This window comes from Culex quinquefasciatus, chromosome 2 (assembly GCF_015732765.1).
Source record: "Culex quinquefasciatus strain JHB chromosome 2, VPISU_Cqui_1.0_pri_paternal, whole genome shotgun sequence".
Taxonomy (NCBI): Eukaryota; Metazoa; Arthropoda; class Insecta; order Diptera; family Culicidae; genus Culex; species Culex quinquefasciatus.
In genome coordinates, this window is record NC_051862.1 from 216,093,012 (window position 1) to 216,116,615 (window position 23,604).

General features: G+C 41.8%; 3 protein-coding genes across 4 annotated transcripts; 2 read left to right on the top strand and 1 right to left on the bottom strand.

Annotated features, from left to right (window-relative positions):
* The first annotated feature begins 242 nt into the window (after nt 1-242).
* Nucleotides 243-2,885, top strand: LOC6036019. The gene is made up of 2 exons (XM_038256566.1): nt 243-2,254; nt 2,322-2,885. The coding sequence occupies exons 1-2, from the start codon at nt 345-347 to the stop codon at nt 2,755-2,757; spliced, it is 2,346 nt and encodes a 781-aa protein (XP_038112494.1). The 5' UTR covers nt 243-344; the 3' UTR covers nt 2,758-2,885.
* A 7,082-nt stretch (nt 2,886-9,967) lies between these two features.
* LOC6036020 (xanthine dehydrogenase) lies at nt 9,968-20,984 on the top strand. The gene is made up of 3 exons (XM_038253629.1): nt 9,968-10,321; nt 16,812-20,723; nt 20,818-20,984. The coding sequence occupies exons 1-3, from the start codon at nt 10,238-10,240 to the stop codon at nt 20,866-20,868; spliced, it is 4,047 nt and encodes a 1,348-aa protein (XP_038109557.1). The 5' UTR covers nt 9,968-10,237; the 3' UTR covers nt 20,869-20,984.
* Nucleotides 20,965-22,627, bottom strand: LOC119766950. 2 transcript variants are annotated; one of them, XM_038253631.1, is made up of 4 exons: nt 22,150-22,627; nt 21,648-22,095; nt 21,151-21,596; nt 20,965-21,089 (listed from the first exon to the last, which is right to left on the bottom strand). In XM_038253631.1, exons 1-4 carry the CDS (start codon nt 22,508-22,510, stop codon nt 21,064-21,066), a joined length of 1,281 nt encoding a protein of 426 aa, XP_038109559.1. In that variant the 5' UTR covers nt 22,511-22,627; the 3' UTR covers nt 20,965-21,063. The 2 variants fall into 2 exon arrangements, with proteins under 2 accessions (XP_038109559.1, XP_038109558.1); XM_038253630.1 differs by having other exon boundaries at nt 20,965-21,093.
* Between the last annotated feature and the right edge of the window lie 977 nt (nt 22,628-23,604).

Below are 23,604 nucleotides of genomic sequence, written 5' to 3' on the forward strand. Positions count from 1 at the left end.
TTTTGAGTGGTGCTGACAAGGAAAATCACAAAAAAATCATCAGCAGATTGATTTTCAGGGAGAATTTCGGGAGCGATTTTCTTTTGCGTGATTTTCCTCCTCTCTCTTTCGCGGGTGAAAAAAGTTCGCAAGCGAAATTGATTTTTTCACGATTATTCCATCCCTGGTTGGAACTGTGCTGTTTGATTGAATCTGTGTCCTTAACCTTTTACTTAAAATCAAAGCAAGCCGATTTTATCGTGTACCATGACAACCCTTGCAGTCGTAAACATCAACAAAAGGTCGTAAAAGTTCTGTCTGAAAATCAATTTGATAAAATTTTGATTAAAAAATAAGTGGCCAGGATGTCTGGCCAATCGCTGGATTTCGTTCCTGACTACAAGACTACACTGAAAGTGGAACCTGATCTAGAACACCAGCAACATCAACAGCACGTAGAGAACCTGACAGTGGAATCGATATCGATCATCAATCCCGTTCCTCCGACATCGAGCATCCAACCCGGTCCATCAGCAAATCCAGATGGCAAACCGACCAAGAAGTCCCGCAAGAAGCGAGTGCAGATAACGCGGCGGGAGGCGGCCAGGCAAGCAGCCCGGGAACGGCGCCGCCAGGGTCGACAGGTCATCAACGAAAAGTGCGCCTGCCATCTTTCCTGCGGGGAGAAGATCTCCGAGGAACATCGGAAGGTGCTGAACGAAAAGTACTGGGCGATGGACCTGAAGGAGCAAAAGGCGTTTGTTAAGGCGCACTCGGAGCCGGGTCAGGTCAAGAGGCGTCGGGCGCCGATTGATCCGTTGGGCGGGGGAGCGGAGGTGAAGAAGGCGTTCACGTACTCTTTTCGCCTGCCAAACCCGGAGGGCTTGTTGCTGTCGGTTTGCTGTACGTTTTTCCTGAACACGATTGGGTTTCGGCAGGGTTGTGGGAATACGATCTATCGGACGCACATGAAGGACATTACGCAGGACAAGAGGGGGAAGTACGAGCGGGATCGAACGCTGCACGACGCCGTTTGGGACGATATTCTTTCGTATGCGCCGCGGACCTACCACAAAGGGTCCAAATACAGTGCGACGGCGTTGTATTTGCCCACGCAGCTAAACGCCAAGATGATGCACGCGGAATTCAAGCAGAGACAGGAGGCGTTTGGACGGAAGGGCGGGAGTGGAAGCTATTACTGTTCGGTTCTGCGAGAGATGGACGTCCACTTTGTGGAAATGGATGATTTTGAAATTCCGGACAGGAAACCGATTCCGGTGATGGTTAAACCCAAAGAAGAAGAGCCTTCAGTTGAACATGTTCCTGATGTAGACGGTTCAGCGATGGTTCAGCAGTACGAGCAGTGTCCTCCTGGGCCAGTACACCCGTACCATCATCCTTCAGCGGTGGCACCGCTTCATCATCCGTATCAGATAGAGCACAAGCCGGCTGTGGTGCAGCATTATACAAGCATTCCGCCGCACCTGGATGTTCCTCAAAACTATCACATACATGTCGTGAAGCAGGAACCGTCATACTACGGAGCACACATGCATTCGATGCCCTCGCATGAGTCACACTATGCTGAACACGACGACCGTGACGACTACTCGGAATCGTACTCCAACATGGTCGAAGGGCACGGTTATTCCGTCGAATCTAGCTACCACGACACGGCCGGTAACGTGATCAATCCGGAAGAGCCCAAGATCGAAATTATCCACGAGGAGTACGCCGCGTGTCCGGATTCGTACGAAGAAAGCCACGACTACGAGTCTCAAGGTCCATCCGATCAACCGCCAACGATGCTATCCGAACCGCCGGAAGAACCTGCCCAGAAAGTTCCGTCCAAGCAGAAGCGCCCCAAACGACCATCAGAACCACTTCCAGCAATCCTACCGGAAGGTTACCCGCCGGTCAAGCGAACCAAGCGCTTCATTGCTCGAGTCAGCAACAAAGCACGCCGGCGCCAATCTCACCCCGTGATGCAGCTGGACTGTAACTGCATCTGGAACTGCAAGGACAAAATCAGCCTCGAACAGCAGGAACAGATCAACGGCCAGTACTGGGACATGGGCTATTGCGACCAGCGGTTGTTTATGCTTGAGCACACCGAACGGCACTCGATCAAACGCAGGCGGGCCAAGGCCAAGGAAGAAGGTCCCGCCAGGAAGGGTTACACGTACTCGTACAAACTAACCGACAGCAGCGGCCAGTATCAGAGCGTGTGCTGCCAATTCTTCCTCAACACGCTCGGATTTGGCATCGGTTCCGGGTAAGTTGAAAAAAAAATTGACCACCGAGATACCATCAGCCTAACAACTTCATTCCCCCACTTCCAGCAACGTAATCTACCGCGCCCATCAGGTAGAACTTAGCGTGGCCATCAGCGACAAGCGCGGCAAGTTTGCCCGCGACCGAACCCTCCGCAATCTGGTCGATGACGACATTCTGTCGCACTTTAGCGCCGAGCAGCAGGAGAGTGGCCGCCTCGATCTGACCGCAACCGAGTGGACGCCCAAGAAGCTGTACAACGTGCACGTGAAACGGCAGGCCGCCCTCGGCAACGACAAGCCGGGAAGTTTTGCCTTTTACTGGCGCCGGACGAAGGATCTGAAGGTGATGTTTGCGCCGCGGCCGGAACCGAAGGCTGGTGGAAGTGGCGGGAGTAGGAAGCCGCGGGCGAGGCCCCAGAAGCGACCGGCGACGCAGCAGCATCCGGAGATAATTCCGCAGCCGGGAGGGGGGTATTTGTACGTGACTGGTGCACCGGAGTAGAGTTCGCGGTGTCTCTGAACTCGACGCTTTTATTCTAGTGATTATTTATTGAATGTTTAGTTGATAGAGCAGTGGTGTTTTCTACAAGTGCTACAATAAATACATTTATGAAAAATCAATAAAAAAAATAGTTTTCTAAAATTGTACCAAAGACATGTTACCTAGAATTCCAAGACATGTCCTAAACATTGGACCTTTTAACAAAAAAAAAAAAAAAACTCTGGAAAAAACTCAAATTTAAAAAGTCTGAAATAAAAAAATAACTCAAGAATTAAATAATTTGAAAAATTAAGAAAATAAAAGATTAAATCCAAGATTCTAAAACTCTGAAACTCAACATTCTATAATTCAAAAATACTAAAATTCTGAAAATTCCTGCATTCCCAAATAAAATGCTTACAAATTCAAAAATTTTGAAATTCTTAAAAATTTTAAATTCTTCAAATTCTAAAATACTAAAATTCTTAAATTCTTAAATTCTTAAATTCTTAAATTCTCAAATTCTTAAATTCTTAAATTCTTAAATTCTGAAATTCTTAAATTCTTAATGATGAAGATCGAAGTAATCAATGCAATCGGTGATCATTAACTTTAAGTTTTCCGTTCAATAAAACTTCATTCCACATTTAACTTTCCCCACAACCAGTCGTGTTTTCCCTCGCTCTCTCTAGAGGTTATGGGCCCAGGTGTGGGTGGAAAGTGTCTAAGCTTCTAGAAGATTGAAAATTTTCGCAAGAAGTTTTCTTCAAGAATTTTAAACAAGAAGTTCACGCAAGCAGTTTTCCTGAAGAACCGTTTTCCTCAAGAATGGCGCACGCTACGGGACCATCTCCGGTCGTCGAACGATTGCTCGGCAGGGAGAATTGGTGCACGTGGAAATTCGGTATGCAGACCTACTTGGAAACGGAGGAGCTGTGGGAAGCTGTGGAACCGAACCTGAAGGATGACGGTACGCCTGAAGCAATTCCGAAGGCGAAGGACCGTAAAGCTCGAGGAAAGATTATTCTTGGCCTCGACCCTTCGTTGTACGTCCATGTCCAGGGGACAACAACGGCCAAAGGCGCTTGGGACAAGCTGGAGCAGACCTACGAAGACAACGGATTGACGCGTCGCTGGGGTCTCCTGCACAAGCTGATGACAACGAACTTGGCCAACTCCGTATCCATGGAGGCGTACGTGACGAGAATGGTTGCTACCGCAAACCAACTCGGTGGTGTCGGATTCCCGATTTCGGAAGAATGGGTTGGAATGCTGCTGCTTGCTGGCCTGCCTCAAAGCTACAAGCCGATGGTGATGGCGCTACAAAACTCTGGCTCGAAGATTACGGGCGACCTGATCAAGACAAAGTTGCTGCAGGAGGATCACGAGCCGACGGAGACCATCGAACCAGCGTTTGCGGTGAAGGGCAAGCCGAGCTACAAGCAGGAGAATATTGGTAAGCCGCAGTCCAAGGGTCCAAAGTGCCATTCCTGTCACAAGTTTGGACACATCGCGCGGGATTGTCCCGCCAAGTCGTCGTCGAAACCGCCGGAGAGAAAAGGTGGTAGCAAGCCAGGTCGTGCTTTTGGTGCCGTGCTGACGACGATGGACGAGATGAAGACTGAGGACTGGTTCTTCGATTCCGGAGCCACTTGCCATCTCACCCGGACGAAGTCGTTGCTGCGTGACGCTCATCAAGCAGATGGGAAGATGTTCGCCGCAAACAAAGGCGAAATGCAGGTCGTCGCGGAGGGCACTGCCGTGCTACATCCGACCTGTGGAGAAGAGATTGACGTCAACGGAGTGCAGCTGATTCCGGAACTGGTAGTCAATCTACTGTCGGTAGGTAAAATTGTCGATAGTGGCCACACCGTTGTTTTCGGCCAGAAGGGCTGTGAAGTGCTCGATCTCGAGGGCACGTGCATCGCGACCGGAAGTCGCTCGAACGGACTATTCAAGCTGGAACAGGACGTACCCAAGGTGCTGGTGTGTCAGCCGACAACCGTTGAGCTGTGGCACAAGCGTACCGGTCATTTGTCAATCAAGAACTTGACCAGATTGCGCAACGGCATGGTGACTGGAGTCCAATTCCTGGAGGCTGATAGTGCTGCTGGCTGCAAAATCATGGGGCGACAGACCAGGCTGCCGTTCAACAAGAGTGGAACCAGAGCGACCGAGGTGCTTGAGTTGGTGCATTCCGATATCTGCGGACCAATGGAGCAGGTATCCATCGGTGGAAGTCGATATTACATCACTTTTATCGACGATCGGACGAGGAAGATGTTCATCTACTTCCTGCGTCACAAATCCGAAGAAGAGGTGACTCGCTGCTTCAAGGACTTTCACAGCATGGCAGAGAGGCAGACAGGACACAAGCTGAAGGTTTTGCGTACGGACAACGGGACGGAGTACAAAAACAAGGGTTTCGAGAAGCTCCTGAGTCAGCTGGGGATTCGCCACCAGACCACCGTTGAGTACACACCGAGCAAAACGGTCTAGCGGAGAGGGCCAACCGGACGATCGTCGAGAAGGCACGTTGCTTGCTATTCGAGGCCAACTTGCCGAAGACGTTTTGGGCGGAAGCAGCTGCTGTTGCCGTGTATTTGATCAACCGATCTCCGTGCACGGGGATTCAGACGACACCAGAAGAAGCCTGGACTGGTCGTAAACCGGATCTGTCCAATTTGCGAGTGTTTGGGACGAAATCGAAGCAGATCTTCATGAGCCGGGACGTGACTTTCCTCGATGAAGGATTGGCGGATCGCGACGGAAGGACAACTCTCAAAGTAACCAACGGGCCACAATCGACGTACGTGAGGTTGGACTTTGAAGAACTTGTTCAAGAACCAGAACCTGTTCAAGAGCCGGAACCTGTTCGAGAGCCGGAACCTGTTCAAGAACCGGAACCTGCTCAAGAATTCGAGCAAGTGGAAGAAGATACAAGTTCGGACGAGTTCGAGGATGCTGATGACTCCGTGACACTTCCTGCGCTCCCGCCGCGACAATCTTCACATCCGCCCCAGTCACAGGCGTTGAGGCGCAGCGGTAAGGAGCGCGCAATCCCTGGCAAGTATAAAGATTTCAATGTCCAGTGCAGTGGTAAGCGCTCTTCGCGTGTTTCAGATGCCCCGATGATGGACGGACCGTCCACTTCAGCTGCCCGACGAGAGAATGCTGCCAGCACTGCACCCCCGTCGTCATCAAATCAAAGACCAGTTGACGACGTTTTCCAACATGGGTTGATGCTCAACGATAGGGGTGCCCACCCACGGCAAGTATTCCCATGTTGATGTCCACGATGGCGATACTGGTTCCAACTGTTCACAGCGCAATCTCGATGATCCGTGTACACACCAAGAAGCATTGACACGTGACGATTCCGACCGCTGGAGACGTGCGATGCAGGAGGAGTACGATGCTCTCATCAGCAACGGGACCTGGGAGATGACGGAACTACCAGCTGATCGGAAGGCGATTCGATGCAAATGGGTGTACAAGACGAAGGTTGACGCTGACGGCAAGGTGGATCGATACAAGGCAAGGCTGGTGATCAAAGGGTACTCTCAGCGAAAGGTGGATTATGAAGAAACCTATTCCCCGTGGTTCGTCATAGTTCCCTGCGATACCTCTTTGCGCTCGCTGCCAGGATGAATCTCCAGATCGACCAGATGGATGCCATCACCGCTTTCCTCCAAGGTGAGCTGACCGAGGAAATCTATATGGAACAGCCGCCCTGTTTTGACGACCAAGACAAGACGAAGGTTTGCCGACTCAAGAAGGCACTCTACGGCTTGAAGCAGTCCAGCCGCGTGTGGAACCTCAAGCTGGATGCTGCGTTGAAGAAGTTTGGTCTGACTTGTGCCGACTACGACCCGTGCGTATACTACAAGGTCGTCGGAGAGAAGGTTCTGTTTCTTGCGCTGTACGTGGATGACTTGCTGATCTTCAGCAACTGCAAGCGCTGGAGGAAGGAGGTCAAGGATCAACTTTGTGGTGAATTTCGGATGAAGAATATTGGCCCAGCTAAGCACGTCTTGGGCATTCGTGTTTCAAGGACCAAGGACTCCGTTTCACTAGACCAAGAGGCGTACGTTGAGTCTGTGTTGGCTCGTTTCCAGATGTCCAACTGCAAGCCGGTTGCCACACCGATGAACGCCGCCGAAAATCTGACCAAGTCGATGGAACCAACCGATCCTGAAGAAGCCAAGCGGATGGCGAACGTACCCTACAAGGAGGCAGTGGGCTGCCTGATGTATCTGGGACAGTGCACCCGTCCAGATATATGCCACGCCGTGAACGTTCTGTGCCGCTTCAACGACAACCCCGGAGACAAGCACTGGAACGCCGTCAAACACCTGATGCGGTACCTGCGAGGGACATCGAAGTTCAAGTTGACGTATCGGAAGGACGGTAACGCAGACATCAAGGGTACACGGATGCTGATTGGGCCGCAGACTGCGAGGGCCGGAAGTCTGTAACGGGATACGTATTCATCGCGCAAGGTGGAGCTATTTCGTGGTGCAGCAAGCGACAACAAACCGTGGCGTTGTCAACCTGCGAGGCGGAGTACATGGCCTTGTCTGCCACAGTACAGGAAGCTCTGTGGTGGAAACGTCTACGTGCCCGGATCGAGAAGAATGAGGAGATCGTCATCTACTGCGACAACCAGAGCGCTATTGCCGTATCGAAGAACGGTGGTTTCCACTCCAGAACGAAACACATTGACATTCGTCACCACTTTATACGGGACACACTAGATCGTGGCGATGTCGAGATTACCTATATCAACACCGAAGTGCAGGTAGCCGATGGATTGACCAAGCCTTTACAGAAGCAGAAACTGGAGTTACATCGCGCTGCTATGGGACTTCAAGATCACTGATTGAGGAGGAGTGATGAAGATCGAAGTAATCAATGCAATCGGTGATCATTAACTTTAAGTTTTCCGTTCAATAAAACTTCATTCCACATTTAACTTTCCCCACAACCAGTCGTGTTTTCCCTCGCTCTCTCTAGACTTAAATTCTTAAATTCTCAAATTCTTAAATTCTTAAATTCTTAAATTCTTAAATTCTGAAATTCTTAAATTCTTAAATTCTTAAATTCTTAAATTCTTAAATTCTTAAATTCTTAAATTCTTAAATTCTTAAATTCTTAAATTCTTAAATTCTTAAATTCTTAAATTCTTAAATTTAAATTCTTAAATTCTTAAATTTTAAATTCTTAAATTTAAATTCTTAAATTCTTAAATTCTTAAATTCTTAAATTTTTAAATTCTTAAATTCTTAAATTCTTAAATTCTTAAATTCTTAAATTCTTAAATTCTTAAATTCTTAAATTCTTTAATTCTTAAATTCTTAAATTCTTTAATTCCTCAATTCCTCAATTCTTTAGCCTTTTTAGAGTCATATTTTAGGTTAGAGACCGAAATTTTGAGAAAAATAGACATTTAGTATTTCGACCATCTGGAGTGAAGTATTTGCGAGGACTTCGGATAATCGAGAACGAACTGTACGTATTCAAATTTCTCAAATTCACAGTTTTTTTTATTTTGGAATTTAAAAATTTCAAAAATTAAAAAAAAAGTTAAATTGTTCAATTTTAAGATTCTGGATTTTTTTGTATTTTTGATTTTTTTCCAAATCTTTATATCTTGAGAATCTTAAAATTTTGAAAATTCTAATTTTAATTTTAATAATTTTTGAAATTTAAAATTTTTGAATACTTACTTTTTGAATGTCTAAGTTGATAATTTTTAGAATTTCAAAATTTAAAAAAAATGGCAACGTAAACTGTTTGAACTATGCATTATCTCGAAAACTATCAATGTACAATGTTGAAAATGAAAATATTTTTAAACTTTCTACTCTCTTCAAAAAACTATTTAAAAATTTAAAAACCAAGCTCAACATTTTAAAAGGGCTTAAAAAACTTATTTCGGAAATACATATAAAAATTAAGTGTTTACGAGATTAATGGATGGATCATCGTATCAAAATTCTCCCAAAATGTAAAAAAAAACTGTTGACTTAAAATTGCAAATCTCGCATTTTTGTGCCAGAAAGTCAAAAAGGAGCAAACTAAACCGTTCTAATGAATTGCCACACGAACATTTCAATCTAATCGTTGTTCTACCAATAGGGGCAGGAGGGGGGGCAGAATGGGCCACCTTTGGTTTTGGGCTTTAGAATGGATTTAAACCAAAAGTAAGGCAACGGTTTTATAAAGGACGTTAAATAACACCACCACACCGAAAACCACGTTTGAATTCATTGTATTTTTCTAATTATGAGCAAAAATGTAAATTTATTGACAAAACCACGCAAATGTTGTTTATTTCGAGGTTCTTAATTAAGCTTTCTAGAAAGTTAGATTGTTTGAAAAAGTTTGTTCAATGTTTATAATGTTACCAGGAGCTATTACGAAGGTAATCAAACAACAACGGAACCTCAAATCAATTTAGAGGCTTGGTGATGAAAGTGTTAAATTAAAATCCACTTGGGGGCAGAATGGACCACCCTTTTCCTGCCTTATCAAAACAATCAAAAGTTATGAAATTTTGGTTAAAAAAACTATGTTAGAAAGGTCCATTAAGTCATTTCTGGAGTTTTTTTTTTGAAAAGGACCAATAAACCAAATTTTCAGTTTTTGCTTTTTGGGTGTTTTTTAGTACCCCTGACTCAAGGCGGTTCTAAAAACACCCAAAAAGCAAAAACTGGAAATTTGGTTTATTGGACCTTTAAAAAAAAAACTCCAGATTTATTATCTCCCTTCAACGTTTTATTAGACAAATTGGCTTGTTTTCTAAGGTGGCCCTCTTTGCCCCGCAGGGTGGCCCATTCTGCTCCGCACCCAGGAAAAGTAGCCGAAAAAAAACTTTTTTTTAAAGTGGCTCAAAAATAGTTTTAAGCTAACATTGAAGAGAACATCCCAAAGCATAAGCCTACTACACTGAATTCATAAATTTGTATGTTTTTCTATGGTTTTTGACGCATTTTACTTAGGCGGGCCATTCTGCCCCCCTGCCCCTACATAATTATTTCAATGAATGAAAGGTTATTTTGAAATTTTAAAGAATTCGAAATTTGTTTAATAGAAATTCAACCTGTTTCAAATGCAAAGGGTATTTTTTGTGTAAGCCCAAATAACCACCCGTTACCCTAATAAATATAAAAATGACCAGCACGTTTATTATCGCCGATTCTTCCACCACACACAATCAACGCTCACGCGGTCGAAGGTGGTGCCTCTCCAGCACGACAGACAACTTGAACTCTCAGCTCAGCTCGATCAGCTAAGATTCGTAAAACCAGTCTTTTGGCAGCTCTCGTACGAGATAGAAGAAAGTCACAAATCGGTGTGTCGTTAGTTAGTGCTGGTGGCCACCAAGCGAATTAATCCACATACCCTGGCAACAAGTGAATTTGAGGTTAAAGGATTAAAAGTGGAAAGAGGAGATTAAGTTTGTTTTTGTTTTAAGTTGTTGGATAACTTTACAATTATGGCTTTGCCATCGACCAACGGTGAAGTTCTGGCTGAGTTCAACGATCAGCAACCGCTAGTGTTTTTTGTGAATGGTAAAAAGGTAATAAATTCTGATAAGACCACGTAACAGTATATCAAAAAACGGGAAAGTTGTCAAACTTCATTAAGATACTAATCAAAATAAGAACAAACCTCTGCAAATCCCCAATATTTACCCCGACGAGCTCCATCAATTTTGTTATCAGCTCCAGGTTGCTGCTTCTTCTTTATTTTTTTGAAGCCGTTTTTGCAAAACACACTATCTTGACGCGAAAGTGAGTCTGTCCTGCGCGCTGTGATGTTCCAAGTCGCGCTTGGAGGCTCATTTATTGCCATGCGAACGCCGCGGTGATGGTTGTAGGTATCTCGCGACGAACGAAATAAAATGATGATGTTTTGATTAGTCCTTCCGACTTTATTTACTAGAAGTGTGCGAAGGCATAACAGAAAAAAATATAGTTCAGCAAGAAAACATGTTTGTTTCTGTGGGCGATAGTTTCAAGAGGGAAAATAATGATTTTGCTGCATGTTTCTTAAAGAATTAACATAAAAAGACCAAAAGCATGCCACTATCCAGCTTAAAAAAAAGTGTAATCTATCAACATTTTTCATGGTGTCGATCCAAATCCTAAAATAAAATTCCCTGAATTTTCCCTGACCCCTCCAGACCACCAAATTTTTTGTTTTCTATTTTTCACTAACATATTGTTTGGAGCGTTTTTTATGATTTCATGCATTTTCCTTTTTGAACATTGCAAATTTAAGATATAGAGAAAAATCAAAGACTTTTTTATTTTATTTTTTTAACGATGGATTCTGCAAAAACCTAAAAACTTTTTTTTTATTTTGTCAATCATTTTTTTCTAATTGAACATCCAAAATGTGCAACCATAAAATTGTCATATTTTTTTTTATCTGGTGATGCAATTTTAAATGTTGCCCTTTACCAAAAAATCTATTTTTTTTTTTGAGTATAGGACCCACTCAAAAAAAAACATGAAACACAATAGCTTACAGGACCTTTAAAAAAAACTCTTGAAATAATTAATAATTACAATTGTTGCAAATTTCAAATTGCGATTAGTTAGTTTCACTTCATTTCCTAAAGAAAATTTCAAATTAAATGTTAAAAAAAAAAACAATTGAAAATTTGAATTTAAGTAAGAAGTCATGTTTCATTTTAAAATTGTTGACATTTTGCGGAATTTTCAAACGAATTAGGCCGATGCCATTTTTGATTGTGTTTTTTTATTAAAAAAAATTAAGGTTTTGGTGACAAAAACTTGAAAAAATATGTAATTTTGTAGAACCTTAAGAAAGTTTAAAACAAAATTGAAAAACTAAGAAAATTTACAACTAAATGAAAATTTTTCAAGTAAATGTTTACGGGTTTAAAAAAGATCTAGGTATTTTTTAACAATGAATGTATTTAAAGTAAAGGGTTTTCTGGATATTTGAGAAAAAAATCTTCTAAAATAATTTTACAAAAAAAATATTTTTGCTATAAAATAAATCAATTAAATAATTTTACAAAAAAAATATTTTTGCTATAAACTTAAAAAAATGGTTTATACCTTGACTAGAGCCTACAGACGATCATACACACGATTAATACATTTTATAAAAATATAAACAAAATACAACCTGCTCGAGCTTTTCAAATAGTCATTATTTATCAAACTTAGATATTTGGTTGTTTTAGAATAGATTCCAAATTTAAGCTCGATCTGATTACAGGAACTCCTCCTTGTAACCCCTTGAATGTTTTTTGGGGAAAATATGTGAAATGTAGTTGTACAATCCCTATAAAATCTCTGATGCTGACAAATTTACGGGGAGACCATATTTTATAAATTCTTGAACTCTCAAATTCCTTTACTCAGAATTGTTACGAAGAAATCGAAAAAAATCCGCGCCATCCCAAAACCCAATCCGCGCAAAATCCGCGTCATTTTAAGAAAAATAATTTTGCGATAAACATACAAAAGAGTTTCATAATAAATTCAATTTTGAAATCTCAGAACGCAACATCTTGAAACGCTGAAAATGTATTTTTGCTAAAAAAAAACAAAAATTTCAACATTTAGAAATGTGAAATCTTAATAAAAAATGATAAAATTTAAAAATTATAATAAATTCTCGATGTTTGAGGTTTTAAATTTAAGATACAGTTCATACTCGATGATCTTACCAGAGAGAATACATACTCTTTGATCTAACCAAAGCGTCACTTAGAAAAATCGAAGCAAATTTTCCTACATCTTCTTCTCAAAATTTCTTTAACCAAAAAAACTCTAAAAACACTTCAAATTTTATCAGGTTTTCTGCAATCTAAGATGGTAACAAAAATGAAAGAATTTAAGAATTTAAGAATTTAAGAACTTCAGAATTTAAGAATTCAAAAATATTTTTTTTTGTTCGCTTGATTGTTTTTATTTTATTTTTTATATTTGAATATTGATACCTTTGAGTTTTGTTTTCAGATTTTTTTAAAAAGATTTAAAAATTTCGGATCTTTTATTTTTTTAATATGAATTAATTTTTTTGGGGTTTTAAATAATATTTTTCCTAATTTTATTTCCTAATTTCAGAATAATCCAATTTAAAATGTTGGAGATTTAATTTTTGAATGTTTTGATTTTTTTTATTTTTCTTCAAGAATGTCCAAATAAAAAAAATCTAGTGGTTGAATCCCATCTAAACTTCAAAGGTGGGAAGCTTCTGTTACGTCCAATCAAGCTCATATTTGGGATAGAAGCACAGTAAACCCACTGGAACATGCCCAATAATAATTTTTGTTACATCCAAATGTCTTTATCTTCAGGAAAAGTTTGAAATATGATTAAGATTCACAAGATTAAAATTGAATGTATCCAGTATAAAAGAACAATAAATAAGGGTAAAAAACATTACTAAAAGCTTAAAAGAAATTAAATGTTCAGAGTCAGTATGTTTTTAAATGAGTTGAGTGTAGTCCGTAACAACCCTGTTTTTGCATAAATTTTTGTTTTATTGCTTTAATTCTTGAAATTATTTCTTTAATTTTTAATTCCATTTCACCATCACTTTTTTGCTTACATTTTAGATTACACAAAATTAGACTTCTTTGGATCATTTTAAAATCATAGTTCAGCTTAATTTTGAGAAAAATAAAAATTTAGATAACGAATACTAAAGTGAAATTTTGGAAAATTTTCTAACCTTATATTTTTTTTAGAATTTTAGAATAAGAATTCAAAAATTAAGAAATCAACAATTCCAAAATATCAGAATTTAAAAATTTTAAAAATTTAGAATCTTTATGCTTAACTTTTGACTTTTTAAATCATTAATTTTTTCTGACAAAATGTATGATTTTCTCTACGGTCCCGATATGCTAAGCAAACAACCAATTTTAGAACAAATCTCTGAGGATGGTGGGGCAACTGCCTCATATTGTTCCACCCTGTGTGCGCTAGTAATTTGTTGGTAATTTGTAATATTCAGTTGAACGGAAATCCAAATCAAATACAAATTATTTGATTTTTAAACCTAAACATATTGCAAACAAGCTACGCGTTTTTCATCATGACCCTTTTCTTAAGCATTTTTTTATATGGAGTTCACCGTTCCTTCCGGACTGACCAATATACAAAATTAAATATTATCAATGTTGTAAAGTTTGGCCTGGATGACATTCAAATACATCATCAAGGGCGAATTTTCAAAAAGAAATTAAATTTTGTAGTAATATTTTTAAGATCATCGAAATTCCCTGACCCAGCTTAAAATTCCCTGACTTTCCCTGACTTTTCCAGGTCAAATAAAATTCCCTGACAATTCCAGGTTTTCCCTGACTTTTCCAGAAATTGACACCATGTTTTTGCAAGATTCGCCAGTTTTAGAAACTGGGCTGGGCAATTTTCTACGAAATTGGCATTCAAAAGATGTTATTTTTTGTTTTTTTTTTCGGTTGGTTAAAACTTTGTGGAGGACTTCTCTATGGCTAAAATAATGAGAGACAACAGGTCAAAAGGACAAAATGTCGAAAGTAAGAAAAGGAAAATGCAACATATCAAAATTAAGCAGATCTTAAAAAGCATTCTGTGAGAAAGAACTGAATTCTTTTATTTTTTCAGTAATAATTGTTTTGAGTTTTTCCATTCTTTTACAGTGTACACTACTGCAAATAGCTCCATAAAAAATATTTTTTTTTGATATCTTAAAATCAAATATTTTTTGGCCATGTTTTTGTGATTATTCCATTATTTTTTTTTCAAATGTGAGCAGATATTTCATGAATATACGAGTCGCGTCTTTTTTAATTCAAACATTTTTTAATGAACTTTTATTCTTTTCAAAATACATCATTCTTGTTTCTGTAACATTTCAGTGAGTTTTTCCATTCTTTCAAAATAAACATTTCGTTGTATCGAAAAGGGATAAAAATTAAAGTTTAGCATTTTCATTTCAATCAATTGTTTCAGAAATGACAATAATTTTGTTCTATTAAGGGGTTACATACATGTAGAAAATCTAAATTGTTCATATTTCCGAATATTTATTAAATCCTTTAAAAAAATGAATTCCAATCACTCCTGAAAGTTTCCTGAAGATATGTCATGATTTAAGTGAGTAGAAGACGATTTAAGTTTAAAGTTCTGCCATTTGCAAAGCGGACTGTCAAACTTTGTGAGCGTTTTTCTCGGAACACCGAGTTGATTTACGGGTGCCACGATATCTCGAGATTGGATGGACCAAATTGGCTGAAATTAGGGGTGAAGACTCTCAAGACATATCCCGTGTGCATGACGAAGCCCGATTTTGAAATTTTGCTTTTTTAAAAAATACAAAAATCGAAAACGGACGATTTTTAATATGAAAAACACAAAAATATTTTTATCTTTTTTTAAAATGAACTTTTTAATAATCGGCCTTCGTCATGCACACGGGACCAGTTTAATGAGTCTTCACAAAAATTTTGAGCCGAAGCAGTGTTGAGATATCGTGGCACCCGTTATTTGAAACTGCTAACTTCAAATAGCTATATCTCGCAATGATGCAACCAAATGTCTTCAAATTTATGTTGGTAATAGCTAAAAATGTTTATGTTAATGTCCTGAAAACAAATTTAAAAAAAAGTTTGAGTGTGTGCCAATACCAACCCTTGACATTTTTGCCGATTTACATGTATGTAACCCCTTAAAATGAGATGTATCATTGTATAGTAAAAGTTGTATAATTAACAGTAATTTAAAATCATAAAATCGCAAAAAAAAAAATTCAAAATCTGAAAACTGAAAAACGTAAAAGTAAATTTTTTAAGAATTTTAAAATTTATAAATTTCAAAGTTTTAAATATCTAAAAACTTGAAATAGAAAAAAAAATTGGTTTGAAAATTTAAAACTTAAGAGGTTAAAAATTAAAAAATCACAGATAAAAAAAACAGAATTTTAAATTGAATTGTGAATGTAAAAATGTAAAAATCAAAAAACATAAAAATTTAAACATGCCAAAAAATAATGAAAAATGCATTATTTTTTTTCAAAATTTAAAATCTTAAAAATTTAATAATTCAAAATTTAGATTTTTTAAATTTTAGAATTTAAAAATGAATAAAAAACAAAAGAATCCAAAAACTTCAAAGTATAAAAATTAAAAAATTAAAAGTTTTAAAATTTGAAAATGAAAGAGAAATCCAAATTTTCAAAAAAAAATAAAAATCTGAAAATTCACAAATTTAAAAACACACAAAATTTCAAAAATATAAAATTCAGGAATTTTAGGATCCAAAAATATAAAAAAACCATTTGATTTATATGCATTTTTTTTTTATTTCTTAATCTTAGGTCGTTCCAAATATTTTTTGAAGTTTATATTCCTCGGCTCTGACCAAAGTCAATGCGATGCTATACATTGAAATTTCTTAAAAATTAAATATATTTTTTTCTGACCAATTTAAAGGAGGAGGGGTGGGAGAGCGGGGCAACATAAACTTTGAAAAATATTTGTAACGACCTTATTCAAAAATTGAAAATTTAAGAACTTTAAAAATTATGAATTTTAATATTTAGAACTTATGGAATTTAAAAATTACAAAAAACTTCAAAATCTAAAAACTTGAAAGATTAAAAATTTAAAATAACAAATTTCAAAATTTCTGAAAATTTAAAATTTCAAGATTATAAAAATCAAAAATTTAAAAATGTCAAAATGATCCAATAAATGAAATGAAATGAGAAATGTCAAAATTTAAAAACTTGAAAAATTAGAAATCTGAAAAGTTGAAAATTTCAAAATTGACAAATGTAAAAATGTAAAAAAACAATGTTAAAAATTTTAAAATTCAGAAATGTGAAAATAAAAAAAAGAAATTTTTAAAATTTAATTTTTTTTAGTTTTTGGTTCCCACAATATAAAAAAAATATTCAGATTTTTATATGTTTACAGTTTTTTATGTCTTCATGCTGATTTGAATTTTTGTTTTTTAATATTTTTTTGAGTTAGACAGAATTATGTCATTCCTTAAGAAAGTAAATTTTTCTAAAAGGTCTTCAAATCTTCCCCCCAGGTCATCGAACCAAACCCGGACCCGGAATGCACCCTGCTAGTCTATCTGCGCGACAAGCTGCGCCTGTGCGGCACCAAACTGGGCTGTGCCGAGGGCGGTTGTGGCGCTTGTACGGTGATGATCTCGCGGATCGATCGCACCGCCGGAACCTGCGGCCGGGTGCACAATCTGGCGGCCAACGCGTGCCTTACGCCGGTATGTTCGGTGCATGGAATGGCCGTTACGACGGTTGAGGGAATTGGGAGTACTCGGACGCGACTTCATCCGGTCCAGGAGCGGTTGGCCAAGGCGCACGGATCGCAGTGTGGGTTCTGTACGCCGGGGATTGTGATGTCGATGTATGCGTTGTTGCGGAACTCGGCGGTGCCGTCGATGAAGGAGCTGGAAGTTGCGTTCCAGGGTAATTTGTGCCGTTGCACGGGGTACAGACCGATTTTGGAGGGATACAAGACGTTTACGAAGGAGTTTGGATGTGCCATGGGTGACAAGTGCTGCAAGAACCAGAACGGAACTTCGAACGGATGTGGGGTTGAGGTGGACGATAAGCTGTTTGACGTTAGCGAGTTCAAGCCGTTTGATCCGACGCAAGAGCCGATCTTCCCGCCGGAGTTGAAACTCTCGGATAGTTTGGACGTGGAATCGTTGGTGTTCCGATCGTCCAAGACCAGTTGGTATCGCCCGACGAAGCTGGACCACTTGCTGACTCTCAAGAAGAAGCATCCCGATGCGAAGATCATCGTGGGAAATACGGAAGTCGGCGTTGAGGTTAAGTTCAAGCACTTTGAGTATCCAGTGCTGGTGTATCCAACGCAGATCGCTGAGCTGACCCAGTTGGAGCGTGTTGACGGCGGGCTGAAGGTGGGATCTTCGGTGACGTTGGTGGAGATGGAACGCGTGATGAGGGAGGAGATCGACAAACTTCCCGAGAGTGAGACTCGGCTGTACCGAGCGATCGTAGACATGCTGCACTACTTTGCCGGCAAGCAGATCCGGAACATGGCTTCAGTCGGGGGCAACATCATGACTGGGAGTCCAATCTCCGATCTAAATCCCATTTTTACCGCGGCCGCGATCGAGTTGGAAGTGGCGAGCCTGGACGGAGGCGTTCGAAAGGTGCGCATGGGCGATGGGTTCTTCACCGGTTACCGGAAGAACGTGATCCGACCGGATGAGGTTCTGGTTTCGCTGTTTATCCCGAAGACGAACCAGGACTTGCATTTCATTGCGTACAAGCAAGCGAAGCGTCGGGATGATGATATTGCCATTGTGAACGGGGCGTTCCAGGTGCTGTTCAAGCAGGGTACGGACATTGTGGAGCAGATTCACTTGGCGTTTGGTGGAATGGCTCCGACAACGGTGCTGACGAAGAAGACGGCAGCTGCCTTAGTTGGCCAGAAGTGGGACAAGGCGTTGGTTGAGAAGGCGAATGATCTTATGGTGGAAGAACTTCCACTGAGTCCGAGTGCTCCTGGTGGAATGATCCCGTATCGTCGATCGTTGACGCTAAGCTTGTTCTTTAAGGCGTATCTTGCCATCAGTGAGGTGCTCGGAAAGACCGTTGCAGGTCGTGAACCAATTCAGGATCGTGAAAAGAGCGGAGCGAATACCTTCCATACTTTGGTTCCCAAGAGTGCCCAGCTGTTCGAGAAGGTAGCAAATGATCAACCGATCACGGATCCCATTCGACGACCTCAGGTTCACGCTTCAGCGTTTAAACAGGTCACCGGCGAAGCCGTCTATTGCGACGACATACCAAAGTACAGCAACGAGCTTTACCTCGCTTTGGTGATCAGTTCCAAGGCGCACGCCAAGGTTTTCTCGATCGATCCAACTGAAGCACTTGCCATGGAGGGCGTTCATCGCTTCTTCTCCGCTGACGATCTTTGCAGTGAAGGAAACACCTGCGGACCAGTGTTTCACGATGAGTTTGTGTTCTGGAAAGACGTGGTCACCAGTCAAGGTCAACTGTTGGGTGCGATCGTAGCCGAGAACCAATCGATCGCCCAAAAGGCTGCTCGTAAGGTTAAGATCGCGTATGAAGAACTGACGCCGATTATTGTAACGATCGAGGACGCCATTACCAAGGGGTCGTACTACCCGGGATATCCCAAGTCGATCGTGCAGGGTGATATCGAGCAAGGCTTCAAGCAGGCCTACAAGATCGTCGAAGGAGACTGCCGGTTGGGAGGACAGGAACACTTTTACCTGGAGACGCAGGCTTGCGTGGCCGTACCAAAGGACTCCGACGAGATTGAAGTTTTTAGCTCTTCGCAGCATCCGACGGAGGTTCAGCAGCATGTCGCAAAGGCGCTGGGAATTCCGTCTTGCAAGGTCGTTTCGCGGGTGAAGCGTCTCGGGGGTGGTTTTGGAGGTAAGGAATCGCGGGCAGCTATGTTGGCGGTTCCCGTTGCGCTGGCAGCTTACAAGCTGCAACGACCGGTTCGTTGTATGCTGGACCGGGATGAAGATATGGCCATAACGGGAACGCGTCATCCGTTCTACTTTACGTACAAGGTCGGAGTGGACAAGGACGGTCGTCTGCTGGCGGCCGACTTCAAGGCGTACAACAACGCTGGCTATTCGATGGACTTGTCCTTTTCGGTGCTCGAGCGTGCCATGTTCCACATTCAAAACTCGTACAAGGTGCCTAATCTGCGCGTACAAGGATGGGTCTGCAAGACGAATCTACCCTCGAATACGGCGTTCCGAGGATTTGGAGGTCCGCAGGGAATGCTCGCCGCGGAAACTATGATGCACCACGTGGCACGAGCGCTTGGCAGGGACTACGTTGAACTGGTCGAGCTGAACCTGTACAAGGAAGGGGACAAGACGCACTACAACGAACCGATCGAAAACTGCAACGTTAAGAAGTGCTGGGAAGAAGTCATCAAGTCTTCGCGCTTCCAAGAACGTCGTGCCGAGGTGGAGCAGTTCAACCAGCAGAACCGTTGGCGCAAGCGAGGAATCAGCTTGGTTCCGACCACGTTCGGTATCGCCTTCACGGCAGTTCATCTGAACCAGTCGGGAGCGTTGATCCACGTGTATTCCGACGGTGCGGTGTTGTTGTCTCACGGTGGTACCGAGATGGGACAAGGACTCCATACCAAGATGATTCAGGTGGCGGCAACGACGCTCAAGGTTCCATTCGAGAAGATCCACATTTCCGAGACTTCGACGGATAAGGTACCGAACACTTCACCAACTGCGGCCAGTGCTGGGTCTGATTTGAACGGAATGGCCGTGCTGAATGCTTGCAAGGTTATCAACGAAAGGTTGGAACCGTACAAGAAGCAGTTCCCCGATAAGGATTGGAACTTCTGGGTCAACAAGGCGTACTTCGATCGGGTTTCGCTTTCGGCAACCGGATTTTACGCGACCCCTGGAATCGGGTACGACTTTGGAACCAACTCGGGAAATCCCTTCAACTACTTTACGTTTGGAGCATCCGTTTCCGAGGTCGAGATTGACTGTCTAACCGGAGACCACCAGGTCATCCGGACGGACATCGTGATGGACCTTGGGTCGAGTCTCAACCCGGCCATCGACATTGGCCAAATCGAGGGTGGATTCATGCAAGGGTACGGTCTGTTTACCCTGGAGGAGATGGTCTACTCTCCAACCGGAACCGTCTACTCTCGCGGCCCGGGAGTTTACAAGATCCCGGGCTTTGCCGACATTCCCGGCGAGTTTAACGTGTCTCTGTTGACCGGAGCACCTAACCCGCGGGCGGTTTATTCGTCAAAGGCCGTCGGAGAGCCACCGGTGTTCCTGGCCTCGTCGACGTTCTTCGCCATTCGAGAGGCCATTTCCGCCGCCCGCAAGGAGGAGAACCTGGACGACGACTTTAACCTGGTATCGCCGGCGACCTCGTCTCGGATTCGAATGGCATGCCAGGACAGCATTACGAAAAAGGTAGGAAGATTTAATCTTATTTTAGGTTACGCCTGCTCTTTTTTGAGGTGATAAAACATTGGTAAAATGGTTCTAAAAATTTTTCTCTTTCCAGTTCGTAGAAGCTGCTCCAGAAACGATCACGCCATGGAATGTTATGCCATAATCGAGAAGTTTATTGTTTTCTGAACACAGACATCAACAATTTTCAATACGTAAAAAATATAATCATTGCTTGCGGAACCCGTAGAATTATAAAAATAAAATTCGTTAAAAAATTAATTCGTCTTGGCGCTTTTCTTCGCTTTCTTCGAACGTCCCCCACAGCAGAATATCTTGAGAATGCTCGGCTTGTGGCTTTTCAGTGCCGTTTGCTTCGCCGTCTCGCTGTCTGAATCCGATTAATTATTTCTTGTTTTAAAAAGACAAAGCTAAAAAAATCACTCACCGTTCCCAGCCGATTTGCTCGAATCGGCCCGACTCTTGTCCGACGTCAGCTCGATGTCGGACAGCATGTCGGTCCGGGTAGAGATCGACGACATGCTGGACAGCGAGGACCAGTCGCTCTTGAGCTTCTGCGACGGCGGTGTCGGCTTCGTCACTACCTTCGCCACGGCGGAACTGCGCGACACTTTGGATTTGGACGACTTTAGCACGGCTTCACTTTTCGCCTTGGACGGAAGCGATAGCACTTCCTGTTTGTGCTGGAGCTTCGCTCGGGAGCAGGACTTCTCCGGAGATTGGACCGATTTGGTGCGGATAGGTTTGCGGAGTTGCGTTTTGAGCATTTTGTACGTGTTGGAGTCGAACTGCTTGGATTTGCGGAGCTTCCGAGCCAGCAGGTCCAGCTCGTAGTCCTTTTCGATGTTCTTCAAAAGCAGGTTGCAGACAGATCTGAAAAGAATCCAGGTTAGGTCAAACTTAAGATCTGCAACGCAAACCTACTTCAACTCATTCAGCTCAGCGGTTATCGTGTTGACCGTCGTCTGCTGGGCCTTGTCCTTCTCGCGAGTTTCAATCAGCAATCTCACGTTCTGCTCCCGCAACTCCTCAATTCTACGATCGTACTCCGCATCGCGACTGATCAGCGCCACGATCGAATTCCCATGCGAACCAGCCAACTCTTGCAGCCTCCGGTCGTTGTCCTTCATACGATCGATCTCGTACTTGAGACTCTCGAAGTAGCTTCGCGTGATCAACTTGAGCAGGTTCCGAATCGTTTTGGAGTCGCATCCGTTGATTACGCTCCGCTGGGAACGAAGCGGACGACCAAGCGAGGAATTTGTCTTCACCGGAAGTGACGTCCGTTTGGAAGACTTTTTGCTCACTACCGGAGGCATCGCCGGAAGTGGGACCGACTCTTCCAGCGCTTGCTGGCGATCTTCTTCCGATCCTGAAACAAACAAGTTCTTGAAATTCGTCTAGCTTGCCATCTGCGATCCCATACCCGTAAAAATGATGTCATCCCCCTTGAAGATGTCCACCAGCTGACCGTCGTCACTTTCCCGCTGGCGCAGATCCTCCAAGGCACCGGCGCTCGAACTTTTCGTTTTCGGACCGAGTCGCCCCTCGCCGGAATCGTCCTGTTCCTGGTGCTCACCACCATTTCCATTTCTGTAAGACTTTCCGGATTCCGCAATAAACGTATTATTACGGGTTAATTTGTTTGGAGAGTTGATATTTGCGTTGCTGTAATGGGTTTTGCTCGGCACCGAAGGTCGATAAGGGGACGGAGCTTTACGGGATGGTGTCCTTCGGGTGGAAATGGCAGGATCAACGGAAGCGGGCTGATGACTGACGGAAGTCATGCTTGGTTGATTCGTTGAAGTGCGGGCCCAGCTGTCAGATCTTCGCAGTGACTACTGGGATGATGGGAAGGCTGTTTCAACCATCGTAGTAGTCTCTGAACTTTTGAACCTTGTCATCTTTTCACGTTAGGTAAATAAGTGCCGATCCCTGATTTGTCTGAAGGGATTTGGAAGAAGTATAAATAAAGATCGAGTTTTTTTTATCTGCCCATTGAAGTAAGATAAGATCACCATATTCCAAGTCTAATACAATTTAAACCCATTATTTCGCTGATAGCCAACGAATATCATATTAGAAGCAAACTTACAATAATAAATCTGGAGCAACATTTAAAAAGGGCGCCTAAGCATTCTGACAGCTGCAACATTTTGACAAATTCCGATACAACACGTTATGGCCTATCTACACTGAAAGCCCGACCATGGTAGTTTTAAGAAAATTTGCTAAAAATGCTGCTTATTAAATTAACTGTGGCTTTTTGGTGAAAGTAAACGCAAATATGGTAAAATGAACCATGCTTCCAGAAAATTGCATGGTAGCAAATACGAAATCATTATCATTCTCTCCATAATCGAGGGTTACAATTACCATACCGCTCTCGACATAGTAAAACTGACTGCGTTAATCAGTCAATCCAAGCACGGAATGTTTTTAGCAAAAATACGTCGGTGCGTGTTCTCAATTTAACCCTACAATATGGTAGCAACTACCATGGTTGGGTTTTCAGTGTACAATCACTTAGCTTAGAAAATTTCACTTAGCTTAGGAATTTGAATCAATGGAAATGAATCTGAGTTTCTACAATGGAAAAGTAATCAAATTAGAAACTGACGTTTGGTTTGGAAAATTTCAAAATCTACGGTAAGTTGACGTTTCCATATCAAAGGTAAACAAACAACTGCATAGCAACGTATATCAGCCCAGCAAGTTTTCTAAGTTGATTGTGGATGACGAACGTAAGTTGCAGACTTTCCTAAGTAACTACTTTACTTAGATGTTCTAAGCTAAGTGATTGTAGATAGGCCATTACTCTTCTTCCAAAAAATAAGCTAAAATCTCAAAAATTCTAAAACACTGAAATTAAGAAATTTGA

Bases quoted from the DNA above. Each gene is read 5' to 3' on its own strand.
- LOC119766950 (XM_038253630.1), bottom strand. From the start codon at position 22,510: ATGACTTCCGTCAGTCATCAGCCCGCTTCCGTTGATCCTGCCATTTCC. The intron at 22,096-22,149 runs GTATGGGATCGC...TGTTTGTTTCAG, and splicing joins GGATGACATCATTTTTACGG to GATCGGAAGAAGATCGCCAG. The intron at 21,094-21,150 runs GTGAGTGATTTT...AATCGGATTCAG, and splicing joins GAGCAAATCGGCTGGGAACG to ACAGCGAGACGGCGAAGCAA.
- LOC6036020 (XM_038253629.1), top strand. From the start codon at position 10,238: ATGGCTTTGCCATCGACCAACGGTGAAGTTCTGGCTGAGTTCAACGAT. The intron at 10,322-16,811 runs GTAATAAATTCT...TCTTCCCCCCAG, and splicing joins TTTTTGTGAATGGTAAAAAG to GTCATCGAACCAAACCCGGA. The intron at 20,724-20,817 runs GTAGGAAGATTT...TTCTCTTTCCAG, and splicing joins AGGACAGCATTACGAAAAAG to TTCGTAGAAGCTGCTCCAGA.
- LOC6036019 (XM_038256566.1), top strand. From the start codon at position 345: ATGTCTGGCCAATCGCTGGATTTCGTTCCTGACTACAAGACTACACTG. The intron at 2,255-2,321 runs GTAAGTTGAAAA...CCCCACTTCCAG, and splicing joins GGATTTGGCATCGGTTCCGG to CAACGTAATCTACCGCGCCC.